Source organism: Rhodamnia argentea, chromosome 4 (assembly GCF_020921035.1).
Source record: "Rhodamnia argentea isolate NSW1041297 chromosome 4, ASM2092103v1, whole genome shotgun sequence".
NCBI classification, from domain to species: Eukaryota; Viridiplantae; Streptophyta; class Magnoliopsida; order Myrtales; family Myrtaceae; genus Rhodamnia; species Rhodamnia argentea.
The window spans coordinates 15019254-15037477 of record NC_063153.1 but is presented as its reverse complement, the minus strand read 5'-3'; the positions used below and the strand labels follow the sequence as shown (position 1 = coordinate 15037477).

Below are 18224 nucleotides of genomic sequence, written 5' to 3'. Positions count from 1 at the left end.
CTAGCAAAGTCACAAGACAGCGTCGCTTCCAAGTAAAGAAGGTATGAAAGTGGAGGAGTGCTCAGAGATGGGAATTCCTCAAACCTAGTCGAGAAAACGAGGTTATAGACTGACAATTGCGCCATGTACACAATAGTAGCACGGCAGCATGCACATCTTCATCTTCAGAACATAACGTTACTAATCCTGCAAACTGGTTGTCTGTCTCTTCAACGTACGAAATCCATTGAACCAACCCAAATATCATAAAAGGTGACGTTTAATCTCCCATGGAGGCGGGGAGAGAGATAAGAGAGAGAAGAGTCCTGACCTAACGGATTTCGCTTGCCCGAGCATATGATGAGGCAAGAAATTTCAAGTTATGACCACGGGAATGGGAAGAATATTAGAAAAATTTCTGCACAAGAAATTCTGTTGACAGCTCTCTTTTCCATTAAGCTAAGTATATGTTCCCATAAATAGGGTTGGGCTATCCCCAATAAGGCCTAATGCTGCCATTAACATATTCGAAACCACAATCTGCATGGGAACTTGGAGATCCCCTCGCCGCTCTCATGTTTGTAGGCATGTACTTACAACGTCACTTATCCCGGACAGAGGTTGCATGAAGACGTACTACTGTATGCCAGAACAATATCATTCCAGAATGCTTTGTGTCCCCGCTTTGCACGCACCTAATGTCTGTCCCTTCAAAAACATCTCACCCGTGAGATGGACTTCACCGCAAGTATCAAACTTCAGTGCACAATTGCAGCTTTCCCCCATTTAGTTATTTCCGGAATGCCAATACTGGTCTATTGAATCCGGCTTTGGTCCCCGACAAACCGGAGGTAAGGTCCTCTACTGTCCTAAAGCCTATCTGCAAAAGCAACAATAGTCAGTTACACATCATGGATATATTTGATGAGAAACAACAAGAGTGATGCTGTTTGGTTATAAATATGGAAACGAGGACTCAACCTAACCTTATCAAGAAGTATATCCTGAAAAATCTCCGGTGGATACATGATCTTGTCATAATTTGCCGCTGTTGTCTGCAGAAACAGAAAAAGAAAAGAAAAAATTGAACCTAAGCATATCTGGAACAGTATCAATCAAACAGGTTCAAAAGCTATGGCATAGACATCAGTTTCCACTAAACAAAAAGTAAAACTGGAATCAAGGACTTTAAAGGCAGTTTCCAGATCCATCAAATTCATCATCATACCTCAGACACCAGACGATTTTGTTCATATGAACGCCAAGGTTGAGGCTCCAAGATAAGGATGCCACCCTGTTCACAGGAGATGCAGTAGGACAAGTTTCAACAGTTACCCCAAATCATGTGAGATGGACAAAGGTCACGAAAAATTACACAGACAAAGCTAGTCACAAACTTGTGATCTATAAGTTCAGATGGAAAGGACTCCTCTAGTGCCATCTATGCTTAACCTTCCTTTTCCCTATATCCCATGGCTTACATTTAGTAATACAGCAAATTTAGGCTAGTAAAATCAAACTTCCATAGTAAGCAATTACAGAAATTATTGCCCAAGAAAACATTAGAAATGGATGTTTCTTCCATGAAATCCATAAAATCGCCTCTTATTATCAATTCAAGATCTCTCTATCCGGTAATCCATGAAGCACATAAGACAGTAAACCAGGATGCTCTACCACTATGATGGGCAAGCCATGCAAAAATATCAAAATCTTAAAAAGTGAACTGTGTAGTGGTGTTCCATGACTTCAAGCGACAAACGAAATCACTGTAAGGAGTACTAGTAAAAGGAATCTAGAGAGATTCTGGCCACATACACTGGCGCTTCTGAAGCCCAGAAGGAAAGGCGAGTTATGACAGCCAGTAAAGCGATCGAGATAAGAAATCATCTCACAGGTGATGACCAGCAAAGGAAACAGGAAAGGATAAAGACTCATCTGAAGACATTTTTCAGTGCAGTTTCACCAATTTAGTTTTAAGTGCTCACGGAAAATTCACCGATATTGGAACAGTTAAATGAAAGATACCAAGGACAGCTCCACTTAATAGCTCCTCCACATTTCCAATATGAAGATCGCAAAGAATCATGCTACATGAATCTTTTGCAGAAAAGATGCATCGACTAAATAACATGTGCAGGTTTTACCTGTCGAAGAAGTCGCCAGATCTTTGAAAACAAAGTAATTAGCCCCTCATCACCCCAGTTCAGATGAATCCACTTTGTCACGCTTAAACTGCAGCAAGGAGGGAAGATATCTTCTTGTTAATAACATAAAAGCAAATGAACCCAAAAATGAAAGGTCATGGGCATAAAACATGTGGTAAATCACTTTAATCCACTTAAGTAAGGTAACCTGAGTTAGTTAAATACACAAGAAAAAAACCTAACTTCTTTGACATATTTCAAGCAACTAGATGCAGAGAAAGAAATTCCGCTCCAGTGGAGGAAGAGTGAGATTTAACTTCATAGCAACCGTCTACTATTCTAAGATAAACAATCAACTTTTAGTACTGGCAAGTAGAATGCAGTATACACAATAATATCTCCAGCTTTAATTTGGATTAACTTAGACATATTTCCCCTGAGACAATTCTTTTTGATGGGTTTCACTTATCAAAAACCTTGGCCATGATATAAGAGCTAATTGTTTATTAAAACGAGAATGAAATGGAAAATCAAGCTGTAAACATCAAATTGCAACAAAAGCTTGATCAAGAATGATGAACAAGTATACCTCCTTACATGAGATTTAAAAATGCATTACAGACCTAATGTTCTAGTTCTGTTAAGCATCCATAATTGTCCTTTTCTTTAAAAACATTTACTTTAAGACTCCGCTACCCTAGTTTTGCTAAAGGTGCTCAAACTACAATTCCTCATTTCTTATAATAGCTACTAAAGCGTCACTTACCAAAGAATGGTATCATAACTTTCATGAGCATCAGCCCGAGCTAGAACAAAATTTTCCTTCCGGAAAGATACGATCTCATCGAGATCTCTCTTCTCTGAAAGACACTGGTTCTTTGTACTTTTCCCTGTTTCCCCATATTTTGACATGCTAAGGTTTTGTGCATCATCATCTGGTCTCTCTTCAGGCCCTGATTGGCAAGTCTTTGAATGGCTCTTACCGGCAGATTGCATTCTTACAGTTTTCCTGAGGTTCCAATAAGCATCCTCAATTCGGTCTAAAAACAAAGAAACATTAATCCACCACAAATAAAAAATCTGTCATCAATAAATACACGTTATCATTCCAAGAGCACCACCATGAGGCAAATTAGTTTGACATGACTGAGATTATGTCAGGTATGTCATTTTTGAGAATTGAAATGGCAAATAGACCAATTTAATACTGTTAATCTTACAATCTCAACAGTCAACACTCCCTACTGACCTCAAATTCCTCATCAATCAAACTGACCGACGACAAATGCAACAGCATAGCTTTCTTTCGTTTTTTCCTGGTAAGTACCAATTTATTAAGGAAAAAAAACAATACACATAAGTTACATGTAAAACTGGAAGTGCACACAACCCTTTCAACTATTCTATTTGCAAATTGACTTTCAATCTTGAAATAGGATACGCATCATAAAAACAAATATTTAAAACATTAAGAGGAAGCTACACAACCCATTGAACTGTTCTATTTGCAAATTGATTTTCTATTTTGAACTAGATATGCATCGTAAGGAGAATATTTAAGATATCTAGAGGGAAGCACAAGATAGCTAGCGATCTGACAAGCAAAATGAACCTCAACTATCAGAAACAGGTGATAGTTGACAGTATATGAAAACATTAAGCATATTCATTTCTCACCGACAAAGAAAGACGTCATCATCGTTTCTTTGTTTGTAGGCATAGTCATTCGATCAGACTTGATAACAATCTATCTCCTCCCCTCAAACATGAAAAGCTTACTAATCCCAGTTGTAATAAAAAACCTCACATCTTCGACCAAAGGGACAGGCCCAAGGGGAGGTAATGATGGCCGCTCCCCCTTCCCCCCTCCAGGGAAAAAAAAATGCTGGTTCATATTTTGTTGATAATTACTAAATTCATTAAAATTTTCATGTAAAATCCTATATCTCGACCTCGTCAACTGATGTTTTTCCAAATTTCTTGGCTCACCCACTAAAGGTAAGGCTCAATGTCCAGCCATAAAATACGGGGTATGCTATTGGTAAGCCAATCGCAATCTAACAAACACAATGGGAACTGACACTTGCTTAAAAGGTCAAGCACAAGTTTGATATGCTTCTCAATTTACAATCAGCTGAGATTACTTCATATCAAGGTTTCTATCATCCATCATCAAGAGGCATCATAACAGACCTTATTATCATTACCAAGCCACTCATGTTTCTGGCCTCCTTCTTCTTAATACATAATCCGTTAACTGTAGGGCATATGAATTGGAAAACATACGTTCTCCCTACAAAAAAAGAGACTCGTCACCTATATGATACTAAATTGCTTCCTACAGAAGAGCATCTAGGAAAACCAAAAAAGACGATCGGCCGGTTGTTCAACTAGTCAGATCCGCTTCTATCACCAAAAGGGGGAGGGGAAAACTGTCAACAAGAAACTTCTCAAGATGGACAAAAGGCGATCATATATGTAGAGTGTGGAAATGCTACAATACTTCAACTATTTAACAAATCTTAATGATATGCTGTTAACTTGATATGAGCTAAGTGACCGATCCCAGCATTGTCAAATGAGTCCGAGAAAATCTTTTTGCTGTCTTTGCATGTGAATATTGTTGTGCTAATTACTCAAAGTAAAAAAACCTAGACTTTTATCGTCACGGTAATTTAATAAAAACAGAGAATAAAAGAGAACTCCTTGTTCAAATTCACGTAAACCTCTTCAAGGAGGGATTTGAATTCATAGAATCGTACTTGAGTCGATGTCAATTCCCAAAATGCTCCGGCAGCAAAACTTTTTTGCTGTAGAAGATTGAAAAATATTACGTTATAATAAGTGCTAAATTAGATCCATAACTCAGATATCATACAATGTAGACAAATATGATTACTCGTAGACAGCATCAAGCAAAAAAACCACTGGTCGAAGCAACAAGTGCACGCAAAATACTGAATCCCGCATCCCCCCCCAACCCCCCACACCCCCACCCCCCCGCCCCCCAACCAAAAAAAAAAAAAAAAGAAAACATAACTAGACCACTTAAAAGTAATAAACAATGAAAGAGAGGAGAAAATATCAGAACCTAAACTGCAGAAGAAGTCTCAAAATATTAATGAGGTAAATGACTGAACCATAAAATGCGGATTTGCTCATTCTTAGTCATACCCACCATCCTTTTGTTAAAGTCACTTTATTTCTTCTTCTTTTTTTTCAATTTTAGATAAAATATCTCCCTATCACAACCAAAACAAGTAATAAATCTTACAGCTCTGATATGTCATCATCGAGCACTGGAAGTGTGTTGCAGTAAGTAAACATCAGAAAGTTTTCCAAGAAAATAACATGTAATTTGTAAGACAAACCACAGTCTTCATAAAACAAGTATTGGAAGGATCTCATGTACGGTTCTGTAGAGTGGCATTGAAGGGAATATCAAATACCAAATGGAGTCATCTTCCTTCAAAAACTACGCGAGATATCTTTTAGGGACTAGAGACCTAGTACCTGCTAATAAGAACAGGGCCAGACAGCATATGTAGCTTCCAAGCAACTCACTCAGCCTACAAAGATCCACTAGTCACTGGGTTTCGTAAGTCCTAGAGCTGAAGTGAGTGAATGCCACACAAAACGCAAACAGTCACTGGAGAAGCAAACAATCTCAATATGGACATCCAAGTCAAGAATCGTCAGAAACAAAGCATAGACGAGTAAAGCAGCAAACTTTAAGCTGAGACTCAGAAAGGCACAAAGGAACCATAAACCTATGAGGACTGTGAACAATCCACTCACCAATGTAGATAGCGACAAGCCCAATGTTGCAGCCAACGTCGAGACAGTCCTTGCCTTCGAACCACTCCTTCTTCAAGACTTTCAACCGCGGATCTTCATCCAATTCCTGACCTACCTGCGGCACGAAGGAGAAAGAGAGATGGGCGTCGAAACAAGTGGAGAGCAAAGCCGAATTCCAAGAAACCAAAGCGAGCACCAAACGGTGCGAAGGTGGAAAATCACGCCCGGACAGACAAGAGGGCGCATAGAGAATTACGCGATAGCCGTAGTAGCTTCTGTAGTTGCCGAAGGGAGCGAATTCCTTGCGGTTTCGCTTCTGCGTTCTCTTCTTCGGCTGCCCCCGCTCCTCCTCTGCGATTTCTCCGTCCATCTTTTCCGCTTCAATCGCTTCCCCCCTAGAGAGAGAGAGAGTGGGGTGGCGAATGTCAATGGAGGACGATCAGTTTAGGGTTTTTGCGTCGGAAACGGTCCCGCCGTAGAGAGACTTCTGAGGCTTGACGAGAACGCTGTGGAGAGAACCGAGAAGCAGCCCGGCGAGCCCTTTCTGGTGCTCCACACTGTGGAACCGACGGTGGGAAGCTTTGGACTCGCTGCGGTCTCGACAGGGCAAATCGATTTCGGGCCGGAATTTAACTTTTTCTTTAAAAAAAATCTTCAACTTTTAAGTTCAGTTTCGAACCTATTTCGAATTTTTCTAATCTCAGAAAAAGTTCCCAACTTTATATCCATTCTTAAACCTATTCAAATATTTTTTATCTAAAAAAAAAAAACCGACTTGAAATTCAATCACAAATTTGCCTCGAATTTTGTTTTCCTAGAAAAATTCAATTGATTCCCAATTCTACTCCCATGATCCAATCCCAATTCGACATAGAATTTCTACATCTATAAAAAAAAAATCGCATCAATAAATTAATGAGTCGATAGGTACGGATCGACGCTGCATTTTCCACGTCGATAAAAAATCTAACCAAATAAAAAATATTAAAATTCTGCAAAATGATATTGTTATGAGATACGAAAATTAGGGAAGACTAACGATGATTTTTTAATAGAGAGATAATGAGGGAAGATTGGAGATTAAAATAACAATTGGTAATTCAATTTTTCTCTTTAGAAAAAAAAGTTTGGGATAAAATTGGAATTGCACCCAAAATTTGGAGTTTTTTCAAAGACAAAGAAAAAGTTCGGGACAAATTTGAGACTAGATTTAAAGTATAGAATTTTTTTAGATAAAAAAAATTCGAGGCGGATTTAAGACTGTACCTGATTTTTTTATTAGGAAATTGGCCCTCAAAAAAAAAAACGAGTAAAGATTTGATATTTTAATAGGCGGGCCTGGGGAAGCAATTTTTCTTGGGCCAGCTAGCCCACAAGGTCCTCTTGGGCCAGCCCAGCCCAAGACAGGTTGTTTTTCAAGTAAAAAATTAATTTTTTTAAAGTAATGCAAGGGCTTAATACGGACATTATTTAGGTCCGATCAAATATCGTTTTCACCGTTTCGGACCTGTGAATACAAATCCCAGTAGAATTAGAGAATTTATCTCCTAAGAGCCTGCTTATATATATATCGCAGCTGTAACATTCTAAGACACATCAAACAACACAGTCACACACATCGAGCATGGGAACGGACAGAGATTTCGGTGCAGAACCGTCGTTTTGCGCGGCGGGTTGCGGTTTCTATGGAGTCCGAGAGCAGCACGATCTCTGCTCCAAGTGCTACGCCACTTTCCTCAGAGACCAAGTCGCGAAATCAGCCGCCGAGGCGCCCACAGGACAAGCATCGAACTCGGCTTCCGAGGTTGCCGTTTCTTTGGATGATCTGACCGCTTTAGTGAGCGATCTGACTATCGACGGTTCGACCCCAAGAACGATCAAGAAGCAGAATAGGTGCTCCGCGTGCAACAAGCGTGTCGGTTTACTAGGGTTCGAGTGCCGCTGCGGCGACGTGTTCTGCGGGGCACATCGGTATCCAGAAGAACACGACTGCAATGTCGATTTCAAGGTGGCCGCGAGGAGGAGAATTGCCGAGGAGGATCCTCTTTGCAAGGCCGATAAGATGGGTTTTAGTATTTGATATTCATAAGTTGTTGTTTCTTTCTCTTTATTTCCCTTAATTTTTAGGAACTCTTTTGTTGGATCAGAAAGTTGTGTCCTGAGAATTCTTGTTCTTTAACAAGTTCTTTAACAAGTTCTTTCTCTTTATTATTATTGTTCATCAAAATCAGGTATTGTATATCTAAATAAGACTTTATTTTATGATTTAAGTCTAAATTCTCATTGGCTGATTATTCATATAGTCAAGAACAGATAAAGAGTCAGATTCCACTCTCCATGATCCTTCGCCAATGTCAACTACCGTTTAGGACGCTTGGTAGCTCTGCCAAATTACCGACGTGGTGTTGCTGACGTGGCACGAAATCGACACGTGGCTTTCGTAATTTTTTTTCCAAAATGTAAGTATCCATGCTAAAATATTAAATGGGAAAAGGTTAAATCAAAAGTAGTTGATGAGGAATTGTTGAATTTAGTATGAATCTGAATCTTCAAAAAGTCCTAAAATCCATTGTAATTGTATCAATTTAATTATAGACCCTTCAATTGTATCAATTTAATTTTGAACCCTTTCATAATTTGTCAATTGAGTCCTTCTAATTAATTTTGTTCGGAAATCGCTGATATGGGAACGCTAGCCATCTTATGTGGCACGGCCGAAGATGACGTGCGCATTTTTTTTTTAAATTTTCTTCTTTTAAAAAATTGAATCATTATTATCTTTTCTATCTTTTTCCCCTTTTGTTTTTAGTCGGCGAGGGTTGCGGCCCTTGACCAGGGCCTTTAGGGTCCTACCGGCCTAGTTACTGGCTAGTTCGAATCTACCGAGGGCCCGAGCAAAGTCGCCGGTTGTACCACATATGATGATCGACATCTATGATTTCCGACTAAATTAACTGGATGGACTCAATTAATTTGGCATGTTTGAAGATATTTTGGAATAATAAGTAATTTTACCTTATCTTTGGCAATACGCAGTCGAGTCAAGAGTGCGTGCCACTTTCGTTTTCTTTAAACGTCCATCTTCCATAAGATTATAATCACTCTGTACCGTAATATAGTTCTCTTAGAAAATAAATATGTCACGTTGCTTTAGTCTTATCCCCAAAGAGAAGAGAAGGGGGGATTCTTAGAGGGGGCCGGTTCAACGGAACCGCCGGTTCCGGTTCAGGAACCGGCGGTTCCGGTTCCAAAAAAAGGTGGAACCGGAACCGGCCCTTGAAGAGCCGGTTCCGGTTCCGGGTTTGGAACCGCCGGTTCCGGGCCGGTTCCGGTTCCGGTTCGGAACCGCCGGTTCCAAAGCCCAATTACTCTTTTTATCAAACCTACTCCTCTTTTTTTTTTTAAAAAAAAAACCGGGTTGGAACCGGCCCGGAACCGGCGGTTCCGGGCCGGTTCCGGGCCGGTCAACGGGCCGGTTCCGGGCCCACGGGTCCATTTGGCACCCCCTAGGGATTCTCCTCCATCAATCTCTCCTCCGCAGCCGTCTCGAAATCGACCATGCACGCGTGCTCCTCCGGATACCGGGGCATCCCGCGGGGGACACATTGCCTTGTCGGCACTCGAACCCCAGCAACCCGACGTGCATCTATTTTTGTTCTTCTTCTTGATGGCCGGAGCATAGGGAGTTGGTCCACCGACGGAAGCCATCATACCATCCGATGAAACAGCAACAGTTCGCCCCGTGCCCGCATCAGCGGCAGTGGATCTCACGACTTGGTCTTTGAGAAAAGCAGCGCAGCACCTGGCGCCGAGATTTTGGAGCTCTCCGACTCCATAAAAAGCCGCTACCTCTGGCGCAAATTGGTGATTTCTAAGTTCAAAGTTTGTGTCTGATTCCAAGTTCAATGTGCTTGACTGGGTCTGCTTTTTATGAGTCTGGTGTGATAAATTTTGCAGGAATCACTTTGGAGGGAATTCATAGGGCATACATAAGCATACCCTTTGGATAAAGATCTTTGAATCCCAGTAGATTCGTCTTCAGGAGTCCAAAGAAGTGATCTCTTTTTGGAATCACAGTTTACAGTTGGAAAACAGAGACCACTGAGAATTGGGAAACACTTGCTTGTCGGGCAATTCCTATAACCACAAAGAAGTTGCTATGATACATGCTTTAGCTATCACTGTTGATGCTTACATTCTGTGGGTGGTCAAGTAGAGATATCTGCAAAAACAATCCCCTCCAGAAACAGCCTAAAAAGAAAAAGAATGATCAACAGGAGTTTCCAGCTAACTATTTCTACGCATGTGGGAAGGAAAAACAATTTTCGCGATCACACACTAACTACAAAATGGGAATTTTTGTTCCTTTTTATATAAAACCCCACCGGGAACTGTTATAACGATTCATCCTGCTCGATTATCTTATTTGATTGTTACAAGCTTCGAGTGGTTATCCCATGTCTCATTCCAATTCTTTGAGAAAGTCGATGTTATCAACAAAGACCTGCAAATTAACAGAAAGAGACCTGCATAAGTTATCCAGATGAGAAGATGCTTCAATCCAGACAGAGAGAGTGCAGAAAACTGACGAATGCGTAGAAAACCAACAACATGCATGTGTCGAAGTTACTGCAAGATACAAATATTTGAAGAGGAAGAAATTGGACAGTATGACTGTTCCGCTCGCCCAATGTTTAAAGTCTAGACTCCAGGAAGTAGTGTTTCAGACAACTCTATCATGTTCAAACGCTAAGCCCAGTAAAAAACATCAGGTAAGGTACGGCTTTTCTAATCTACCATCAACCCTTCAAAGGAAGTTTGGGAGAGCGACCCTAAACCAATACGCCTCTAAATATGTTTTCCATGATGACAGCTATGCCAGTGTCAAAACTCTCAGACCAGGGACTGGGCTTGTCGCATCTTGTCGCAGCAAATAACCAATAAAAGTCATTTGAGTCCGTATCTCCTCCTATACTGACAGTTCAACCAATCGAGTGCATAAGTTAGAGACATCATGAAGTGTCACGTACTGTTTTCCAACCATCAGGATCTAGGCATGCTGTAATTTTTGTACTGATGCCAGGTAATGGTCCAGGTTCCCGGGTAATCTTGCCACCACAGAGCTTAATTGCCTCCGCTGTTTTGTAAACATCATCAGTGCCTATTGCAATCTGCCAGAGACGAATACATTAGTCTCAGCTTATAAACTTGATTATGCACGTAAAGGAGAAATTATTCAATTTCCGTAGTCCCAAGCATACTTCAACAAAAAACTGAATACAGAGACAGTAATAAACCTTGAAATATATTCTAAGAGAACTAAGACTGTATATTAAGCCAGTTAAAGGAAGGGAGACTCTGACCTGAGCATAGGCATTGCCTTTGTCATATTCAGTGACGCCATAATTATATGTCAACTCCAACACAGCATTCTTATCTTCAGGGCCATATCCCATCATTGCTACGGTATACTACGATAGAAGAATTCAATGTCAGGAAGGCAGAGGAGGAGACACCCATGAAAGATAGAAACAAACACATTTCCAACAGTTTGAGGACTTCAGACAACTTACAGCTCTTCGAGAAACAAGGAGACATGACTATACAGGTCAGACATCATTGATCTTCAAATTTGATGGATGGCAAACAGATTGTAAGATGATACTGGAAATAAAAGGACATTGAATTACCTTATACTCGGGATTATCTCTAGTGCGAAGAAGCTCCATACCAAAAGCCTGGTAGACATGACATATTTTATATAAAAAGTACATACCGGGAACTCGAAGTGAATAGAAACAACCTAAAGAAAGATTGCATGAAAGCAATGAGACCCCTATCATCCAAAATATAGCGTCTACTTATCTCACCTTCTCATAGAAACTTATTGATCGATCAAGATCACCTACGCGCAGCATTACTTGACAAAGTGGCTCCGGAGTGGGACCTCTCTCCAAAAGTTCAAACTTATAACCATCAGGATCTTCAATAAATGCAATGACTGTGCTGCCTCCTTTGACTGGACCTGGTTCTCGAGTTACCTTACCACCTTTGGCCTTTATGAGTTCCACAGTCTTGGCAATCTAATCAAGATATCACAATTTAAGCAACTATCCAACTCATAGTTGTACCAGGCATCTGACAAGCATTATGAGCTGTCCACATGACTTTTAGAAGGCATGACACACGTTCTTTCTGTATGAAATTCGACAGGCACAAGCTAGTCCGAAGCACCTCAAGTCCTACATATTGCCATCATGTTTAAATGAATGCCCTATATGACACAATACATAGTCAAAAATTGCAGAGAAGGGGCTCATGTCATAATGCAACTGTCATTTTGGTGTCTAGCACAGAGCCTGCCTCTGAAGTTTGTATAAGATTGTCCAACCACACCACCAAAAAAAAATTACCGGAAGAGGTCTTTGCTAGAACTTACATCATCGACCGCGATGCCAAAATGGCCAAAACCAGTCCCAATGTCATACTTGTCGACTCCATAATCTGGCCATACCATAAATCAGGTAAAATCGAAGACCACCAAAATGGTCAGTGAATTACGATGCAAAGCTCACCAAAGAAGAGTAATCAGCAATTTACAGGCCATAATTCAATGTGTGTGTGTGTGTAAATGGAGCAACTATTCATGTGGTCAGTTATCATACTATAAGTGAGTTCAATCACAAAGTGGGAATCTTCTGGTCCATAACCGAGGAATGCATTTGTATATTTTTCTTCTGGTATGTCACGTTTACGCAACAGCTTCATTCCCAGGCATTCTGTGTAAAATCTGCACGAAACAGACATATCGTTGGATCCAAGTTTCATGTTGTGAATTTAAAAAGGAAGGGAACATAGAGGAAAGTGACATGGATCTGCATCAAGAATGAGAATACGCACTTTATGGTTCTGTCCATGTCCCCCACACGGTAGACCACATGAAGCAGTCTCCTTTTGTCTTGTTTAACCCAATCCAGAATATTCTCTTGGGTGGCAGTTGTGCTTGCTTGTGCCATATTACCAGGAGTACTGGCAGCTGTGACACTGCTCTCTCGTCTTAACACCCTAGAGGCTCTCATACCAAACGATTGAGACTGGGATACCACTGAGCAAGAATTCAGAATCAGCAAAGATTCGGGTTGCTATAACAGTTATAAACTCATGGAAACAGGTAATTGATCTTTTTACTGGTTTACAATGTGGGAGAACGTAAATAACCATTTCCTTATCTCAGCAAATTCTACAAGCGAAAGGAATTCATGGCATTGCAGACTGCAATGTGGTTTCAACCTGTGATAATGAATGAACAGACTTATCCGAAAACACTATAGTACTCTGCCACATGTGATGGAAGTTCAACAAAATGAAATTCATGCTTTGATGGTCATGGACATTCCTGCACTTAAAACTCACGAATTCAAATAAAGAAGAAGATAAATATTCCACACACCCGAATTCAAAATGATAGCGGCTAGTTGAATGTGTACTCAACGAGTAATTGCTTCCTTTTTCTAATTATTCATTCGTCCCGCGACGGGTCATTGCTTTCAAAGAATCAAGTTACCCTTTTTAAAACATTCATTCTAGAGGACACACCTCTTAAGTTACCTTTTAATCAACAACTGCACGAATACTCATTGGAACTGCAGAGTCAAAATCCAAGTTTTTTTCAACCAGCAAAAGCAAGTCTTTATCAAGAACATCCACCGAGAGAGTTACACGCGGAATCTAACCCATACCCACAATCATATAAATCTAGGCGAACCACCAATTGCCCCGGAAAACTACAAAAATAAACCAATCCAATTCGCGAGCAAACAAACGGAAGCCGAACAGGGGCTAAAAGAAACCGAGGAAAGCCAGAGAAGACCTACCGCTCCCGAGGTGAGAGAAAGCGAGCCGCCGGGAAGGCACGTGACAGGGGGAGAGGGAGAGTCCCAGCCGGGAAGTGGCGGAGAAGCGGAAGGAGGAGAGAGAAGGGCGAATCGAGGAAGCCATGGGGATTATCCTCACCATTCACTCCGGCTATCTGTGTCGGAAGAGGCAATCGATAGCTCCGTCGGCCTCTGTAATCCGTTCGTTTCTGGGACTATAGGAATGGAAGCACTGAACCATTCAGTGTTCGAAGCAGAAGCGGAAGAAGACTGGAGAGAGAGAGAGAGAGAGAGAGTGCAAGCGAAGGTGGTGATAAGTTTTTGTGAGAAAAGAACAAGGGTTTTTGGTTTTTTTGTCTTTTTGGTTTTATTTTTTCGTTCCATTCTTGATTAAATGGTTTTTTTTTTTTTTTTGTGAGTTCGATTTATAATCCCATGAGAAAGAGAATAAATACGAGCAACTGCCGGCGAAAACAATCATATGAAATTGAGTATTCAAGATGAGTAATTGATGATTAATCGATAAGTTGCCCGAACAAACTTATTTTACACACTCAAATCTCTAAAGAGGTTTTTCGATGTGTTGTCTTTTCGATTTTGTTCTGCATTATGTTATGATCGAACGATTTTTATCTATGGGTTCGATTTATACGAGCAACAATCAACGAAAATACTTAATCCATTTTAATAATAATTAATTATTAAGTGCATCGACTGTCCATACTTCTTTCGCACGTCCCCGATCTCTAGGTACGAAGTACCTTATTACTCGCTAAAAATTATGAGGAAAAATTACATGATTATCTATCTAATTTGGGGTGTCAAAAATTTTGTAAATAATAAGGGAAAAGAATGAATGGAAAAGGGAATAAAAAGAAAAGAAAAGGAGGTGGAGCGAGCGAGGGAGGGAGGGGGAATTTGATTCGTTTTTGTGCTGTGTCTGCAATAATGTTTAAAGAATCGTCGCTCTCCTTAACGAGGTTCACGAGGACCAACGCCGAGGAATATCCGCCAACTTGGCCGACAATTTTAACCGAATTTTCATCTCGCGCTCTATACTTTTCCCGCACCTTTTTTTTTTTTTTTTTTGCCGATCACGCTTGGTACTTTTAAAATTTTACTTCGGCTCCAATTTTTTCCGTAGGAATATGACAATTTCTAAAAAAAATAATTTTTCAATAAATAATTTTTCACAAAATATATATATATGGGTTCGGCGTCCTCAGCACCGTAGCCATTCAAAGTAACAAGATTAGACAAGCACGGATGCAACTAGACGTGGTTGGTTCCGTCGTGGAACCGCCGGTTCCGGTTACGGTTCGAAATCGCCGGTTCCTAGGCCCAACGGTTCTTTTCCCCCGGGTCTCTTCTCTTTTAAAAAAAAAAACGGGTCAGAACCGGCCCGGAACCATAGGCCCAGTCAACGAAACTCGAGAGAAGTGGAACCCCAAAATCATAAATGCAAAAAAAACCTCAAATCTAAACTAGATCAAGATAGAACCTTCTCGAAACGGAAGTGAGGGGCTTCTCGGTCTAGACTAAATCAGAATAAAACAGTTCCTCAGGATAGGAGGAAAGCGAGAAAAAGTAAATAGAGAATCAAATCAGCCAAAGAAAAATAAAGAGGAGGAAGAGCTCTAGGCCAAACCGAGAGAGCAATGCCTTTGCAATTGTGACATCTTTTTGCCTTGGGCACGCTGTGGAGGGAAATTCTCTGTTCTGACTCTATTTAGTTGCAAAAAGCCAATGTCCTCAAAATAAGCGATTTTGTTTGTTTGTTTGTAAGGGGTGCGTTCGATAAGTTTCTGATTATCTCTTTTTCTGTTCTTTTGTTCTCCGAAATAATAAAAAAATAAAAATAGAAAACCCTTTAGAAATATAAATTGATTTTTTGTTCTCGGAAACAAAAACAATAAGTAAAAAATGGTAAATTTTTTTTGTTTCTGAAAATAAAAAGAGAAATAATGTCATTTTAGAAAAACAAGTTCGTTGCAACTTAATACTTATCTTTACAATCACGAGTCCACCGCTCCCGCCGCTAGTCGCCACCACCTCAACTGATATTTTTATTATTAAATAGAAAAAATTGGGAATAGATATTTTTTAGGGTCGTACCAAACGCATTTATGTTTTTTTTTTCTATTTTGGAAATATAAATTTCGTGTAGTTATTAAATGCATTCTTCCGATCAGAAACTATTTTCAGGAACATAATAAAAAAAAATCATTTCTACTTAGAAATTGTTCCCAGTATTAGAAACGTTGCCAAACGCGTTCTAAGTGAATTTCTATAGGCATAAACGTATGTTTAGCTTAAAACTAGTGGTTCTTCACAGACTAGTTAGCACCTTATTGGTTGAGAAATTGATACTAATGTGGCTATGGATACCTGCAAACTCCTTTTTCACGTGCGATGTGTGAGTATTTTGTCCAATCCAAATGATGAGATTTCGCTAAACTTGTAGCTATATACACACTTGCAGTCTAGCGGGGAATAGAAAATAAACAAAAACAAAAAAAAAGGGAATCGCGCTGGTTCCTGGACCTACTAGGAATCGGACAGAACTAGTCGGGCTCCAGGACTAGGTTGGCCAATTCCTAGTTCCACAAACTAGGAACCGGCCCTGCTGATTCGGTTCTCGGCTCCATGATGGGAATCAGACCGCCTTGGAATCAATCACCCATACTTAAACGCTATATCGAGAGCTATTGCAGCTACAATCAATGCCAAACATCTTATAAAACTTTCAATAAATCTTCTCAGAATTGTGAATGTTGTGAGAAAGTAGTGACTAGGGTTCGAAACACAGTTCTGTTTAGAGTGATTTTTATTTGAACATTTTCAAGTTTCAAGTGGAGAACATGTTTAGGATTCGTGCATAAACAATTATTTAAATAGAGAAAAGTCAATAAGTCACCCGGATCAAGGTTGGTAATTCTGTGCAAAAGTTGGTAACCTCAAGATGCTGATAAACTGCTCAATATATTACAAACGTTGGTTAATTGGAAACAATCGATTCCCCATTGGTAATTCAATCAAATAAGTGTCGAAACCTTAAAAATTAGTTGCTAATTTTATCCAAGAAAAGTTGGTAAGTCTTTCAAATTAAGATAGATAATTTCTTGTAAGAGTCATTTATCTTTGAAATTACAGTAGATTAGTAAAATAGATGGTAATTTGGAAACTTACCAATAAGTTCTTGGACAAAAGATTTACCTGTCACATTTTTCGACCACCAATATTTGAAACTTACTGTTGTGTATCGAAATCCTTCGACGGGGCCTTCGTAGTTATGAGTTCTTGGCCCAAAATGACTAAAGCCCAAAAGGGGTTGCTAACGCGAGAATCTTTTATCGAACTTAATCCGTTCGTTTTCCGAAAAGGAGTTCTGGGTCAATTTTGGACAGAGAGTGTCAAATGCGATAGATGTCTTTGTTAACACAAAAGGCGTGTTACGGACTCTCAATAACTTTGACAGCCCAACACATGCAATAGTCAAGGTGTGTAGCAAGCTTCGACACGACTCTAGAATTAAATCGACAGGGTCGGACATAAATGTAGGACACAATGCTGGAATTCAATCGACAGCACTGGACGGTGGATTGTATGACACAATGCCGAAATTGAATCGACGGTCTTGGACAAGATGGAGGAAAGGTACAACATCGGAATTGAATCAACGGTACTTATCCTAGTGAGCGGACGTCGAAATCTAATCGACGACACCTAACTCTGGATATGAAACTCGCCGGAATTGAATCGACGACGGGAATCTAGAAAGCTATGGCTAGGCTAGACTAAAGGCTAAGAGCTAGTTGAAAAGATAAGTGTTTTGTGTTTGTTGTGTCTTGTTACTACGGGGTATTTATAGGCAGACTTTTTAGTAACCGTCGAGCGGTTTCTTCCTTTGGCCCCACGTTCTATCATTTTCCATAAGCCACGTGGATGACTCTTTCGACGGTTTCTTGGTCTTCACACATTTTCTTTTTACCTCGTGGGGATTACCGCCAATCTTTTGGTAACCGTTCTGATCGTGGCTCTTCTCCGCGTGCTTTTCTTGTTACGGAAAGAAATGACACTAGAATTTACCCCGACACGTGGCATCTGTTTGATCGATACGTACCTTGCGTCGGTGGTCTTTCCTATAGGCGATTGTCGCTCCCTCACGTGCTTGTCACGAGTCTTCTTGGATTATTTTTAGGTGTCAACACTTACCTGAAAATTTTTCTTTTTCTTTTTACTCTTAAATATGGATGCACACATGATAACATTTCTGAAATAGAATTTTTGCTCCAAAGGTGCTTATAGAGCAGAAGTTTATTTGGTAACGCAATTTACGGAGCAGAAATTCATTTGGTCACGCAACTTAACTTTTCTATTTCTTGAGCATTTTTTTGCTCCAAAAATAGTTTTGGAGCCAATTGAA

General features: G+C 40.1%; 3 protein-coding genes across 9 annotated transcripts; 1 reads left to right on the top strand and 2 right to left on the bottom strand.

The window, feature by feature from the left end:
- Positions 1-388: 388 nt before the first annotated feature.
- Positions 389-14101, bottom strand: LOC115749169 (probable RNA methyltransferase At5g51130). 6 transcript variants are annotated; one of them, XM_048278200.1, is made up of 9 exons: positions 14072-14101; positions 6181-6334; positions 5925-6039; positions 4889-4936; positions 2893-3166; positions 2127-2214; positions 1208-1273; positions 966-1034; positions 389-859 (listed from the first exon to the last, which is right to left on the bottom strand). In XM_048278200.1, the coding sequence occupies exons 2-9, from the start codon at positions 6292-6294 to the stop codon at positions 770-772; spliced, it is 864 nt and encodes a 287-aa protein (XP_048134157.1). In that variant the 5' UTR covers positions 6295-6334; positions 14072-14101; the 3' UTR covers positions 389-769. The 6 variants fall into 6 exon arrangements, with proteins under 6 accessions (XP_048134157.1, XP_048134158.1, XP_030541735.1 ...); XM_048278201.1 differs by having other exon boundaries at positions 6181-6319; positions 14070-14094; XM_030685875.2 differs by lacking the exon at positions 14072-14101 and having other exon boundaries at positions 389-855; positions 6181-6511.
- On the top strand, positions 7529-8106 carry LOC115749172 (putative zinc finger A20 and AN1 domain-containing stress-associated protein 8). Its single transcript, XM_030685878.2, has one exon. The coding sequence runs from the start codon at positions 7549-7551 to the stop codon at positions 8002-8004; it is 456 nt and encodes a 151-aa protein (XP_030541738.1). The 5' UTR covers positions 7529-7548; the 3' UTR covers positions 8005-8106.
- On the bottom strand, positions 10033-14135 carry LOC115749168 (probable lactoylglutathione lyase, chloroplastic). 2 transcript variants are annotated; one of them, XR_007198238.1, is made up of 10 exons: positions 13799-14135; positions 12825-13029; positions 12590-12714; positions 12364-12428; positions 11795-12007; positions 11615-11662; positions 11288-11395; positions 10955-11095; positions 10310-10428; positions 10033-10175 (listed from the first exon to the last, which is right to left on the bottom strand). XR_007198238.1 is itself a non-coding variant. In XM_030685873.2 (9 exons), exons 1-9 carry the CDS (start codon positions 13938-13940, stop codon positions 10387-10389), a joined length of 1089 nt encoding a protein of 362 aa, XP_030541733.1. In that variant the 5' UTR covers positions 13941-14135; the 3' UTR covers positions 10033-10386. The 2 variants fall into 2 exon arrangements, 1 of the variants encoding a protein (XP_030541733.1); XM_030685873.2 differs by having other exon boundaries at positions 10033-10428.
- Positions 14136-18224: the final 4089 nt, after the last annotated feature.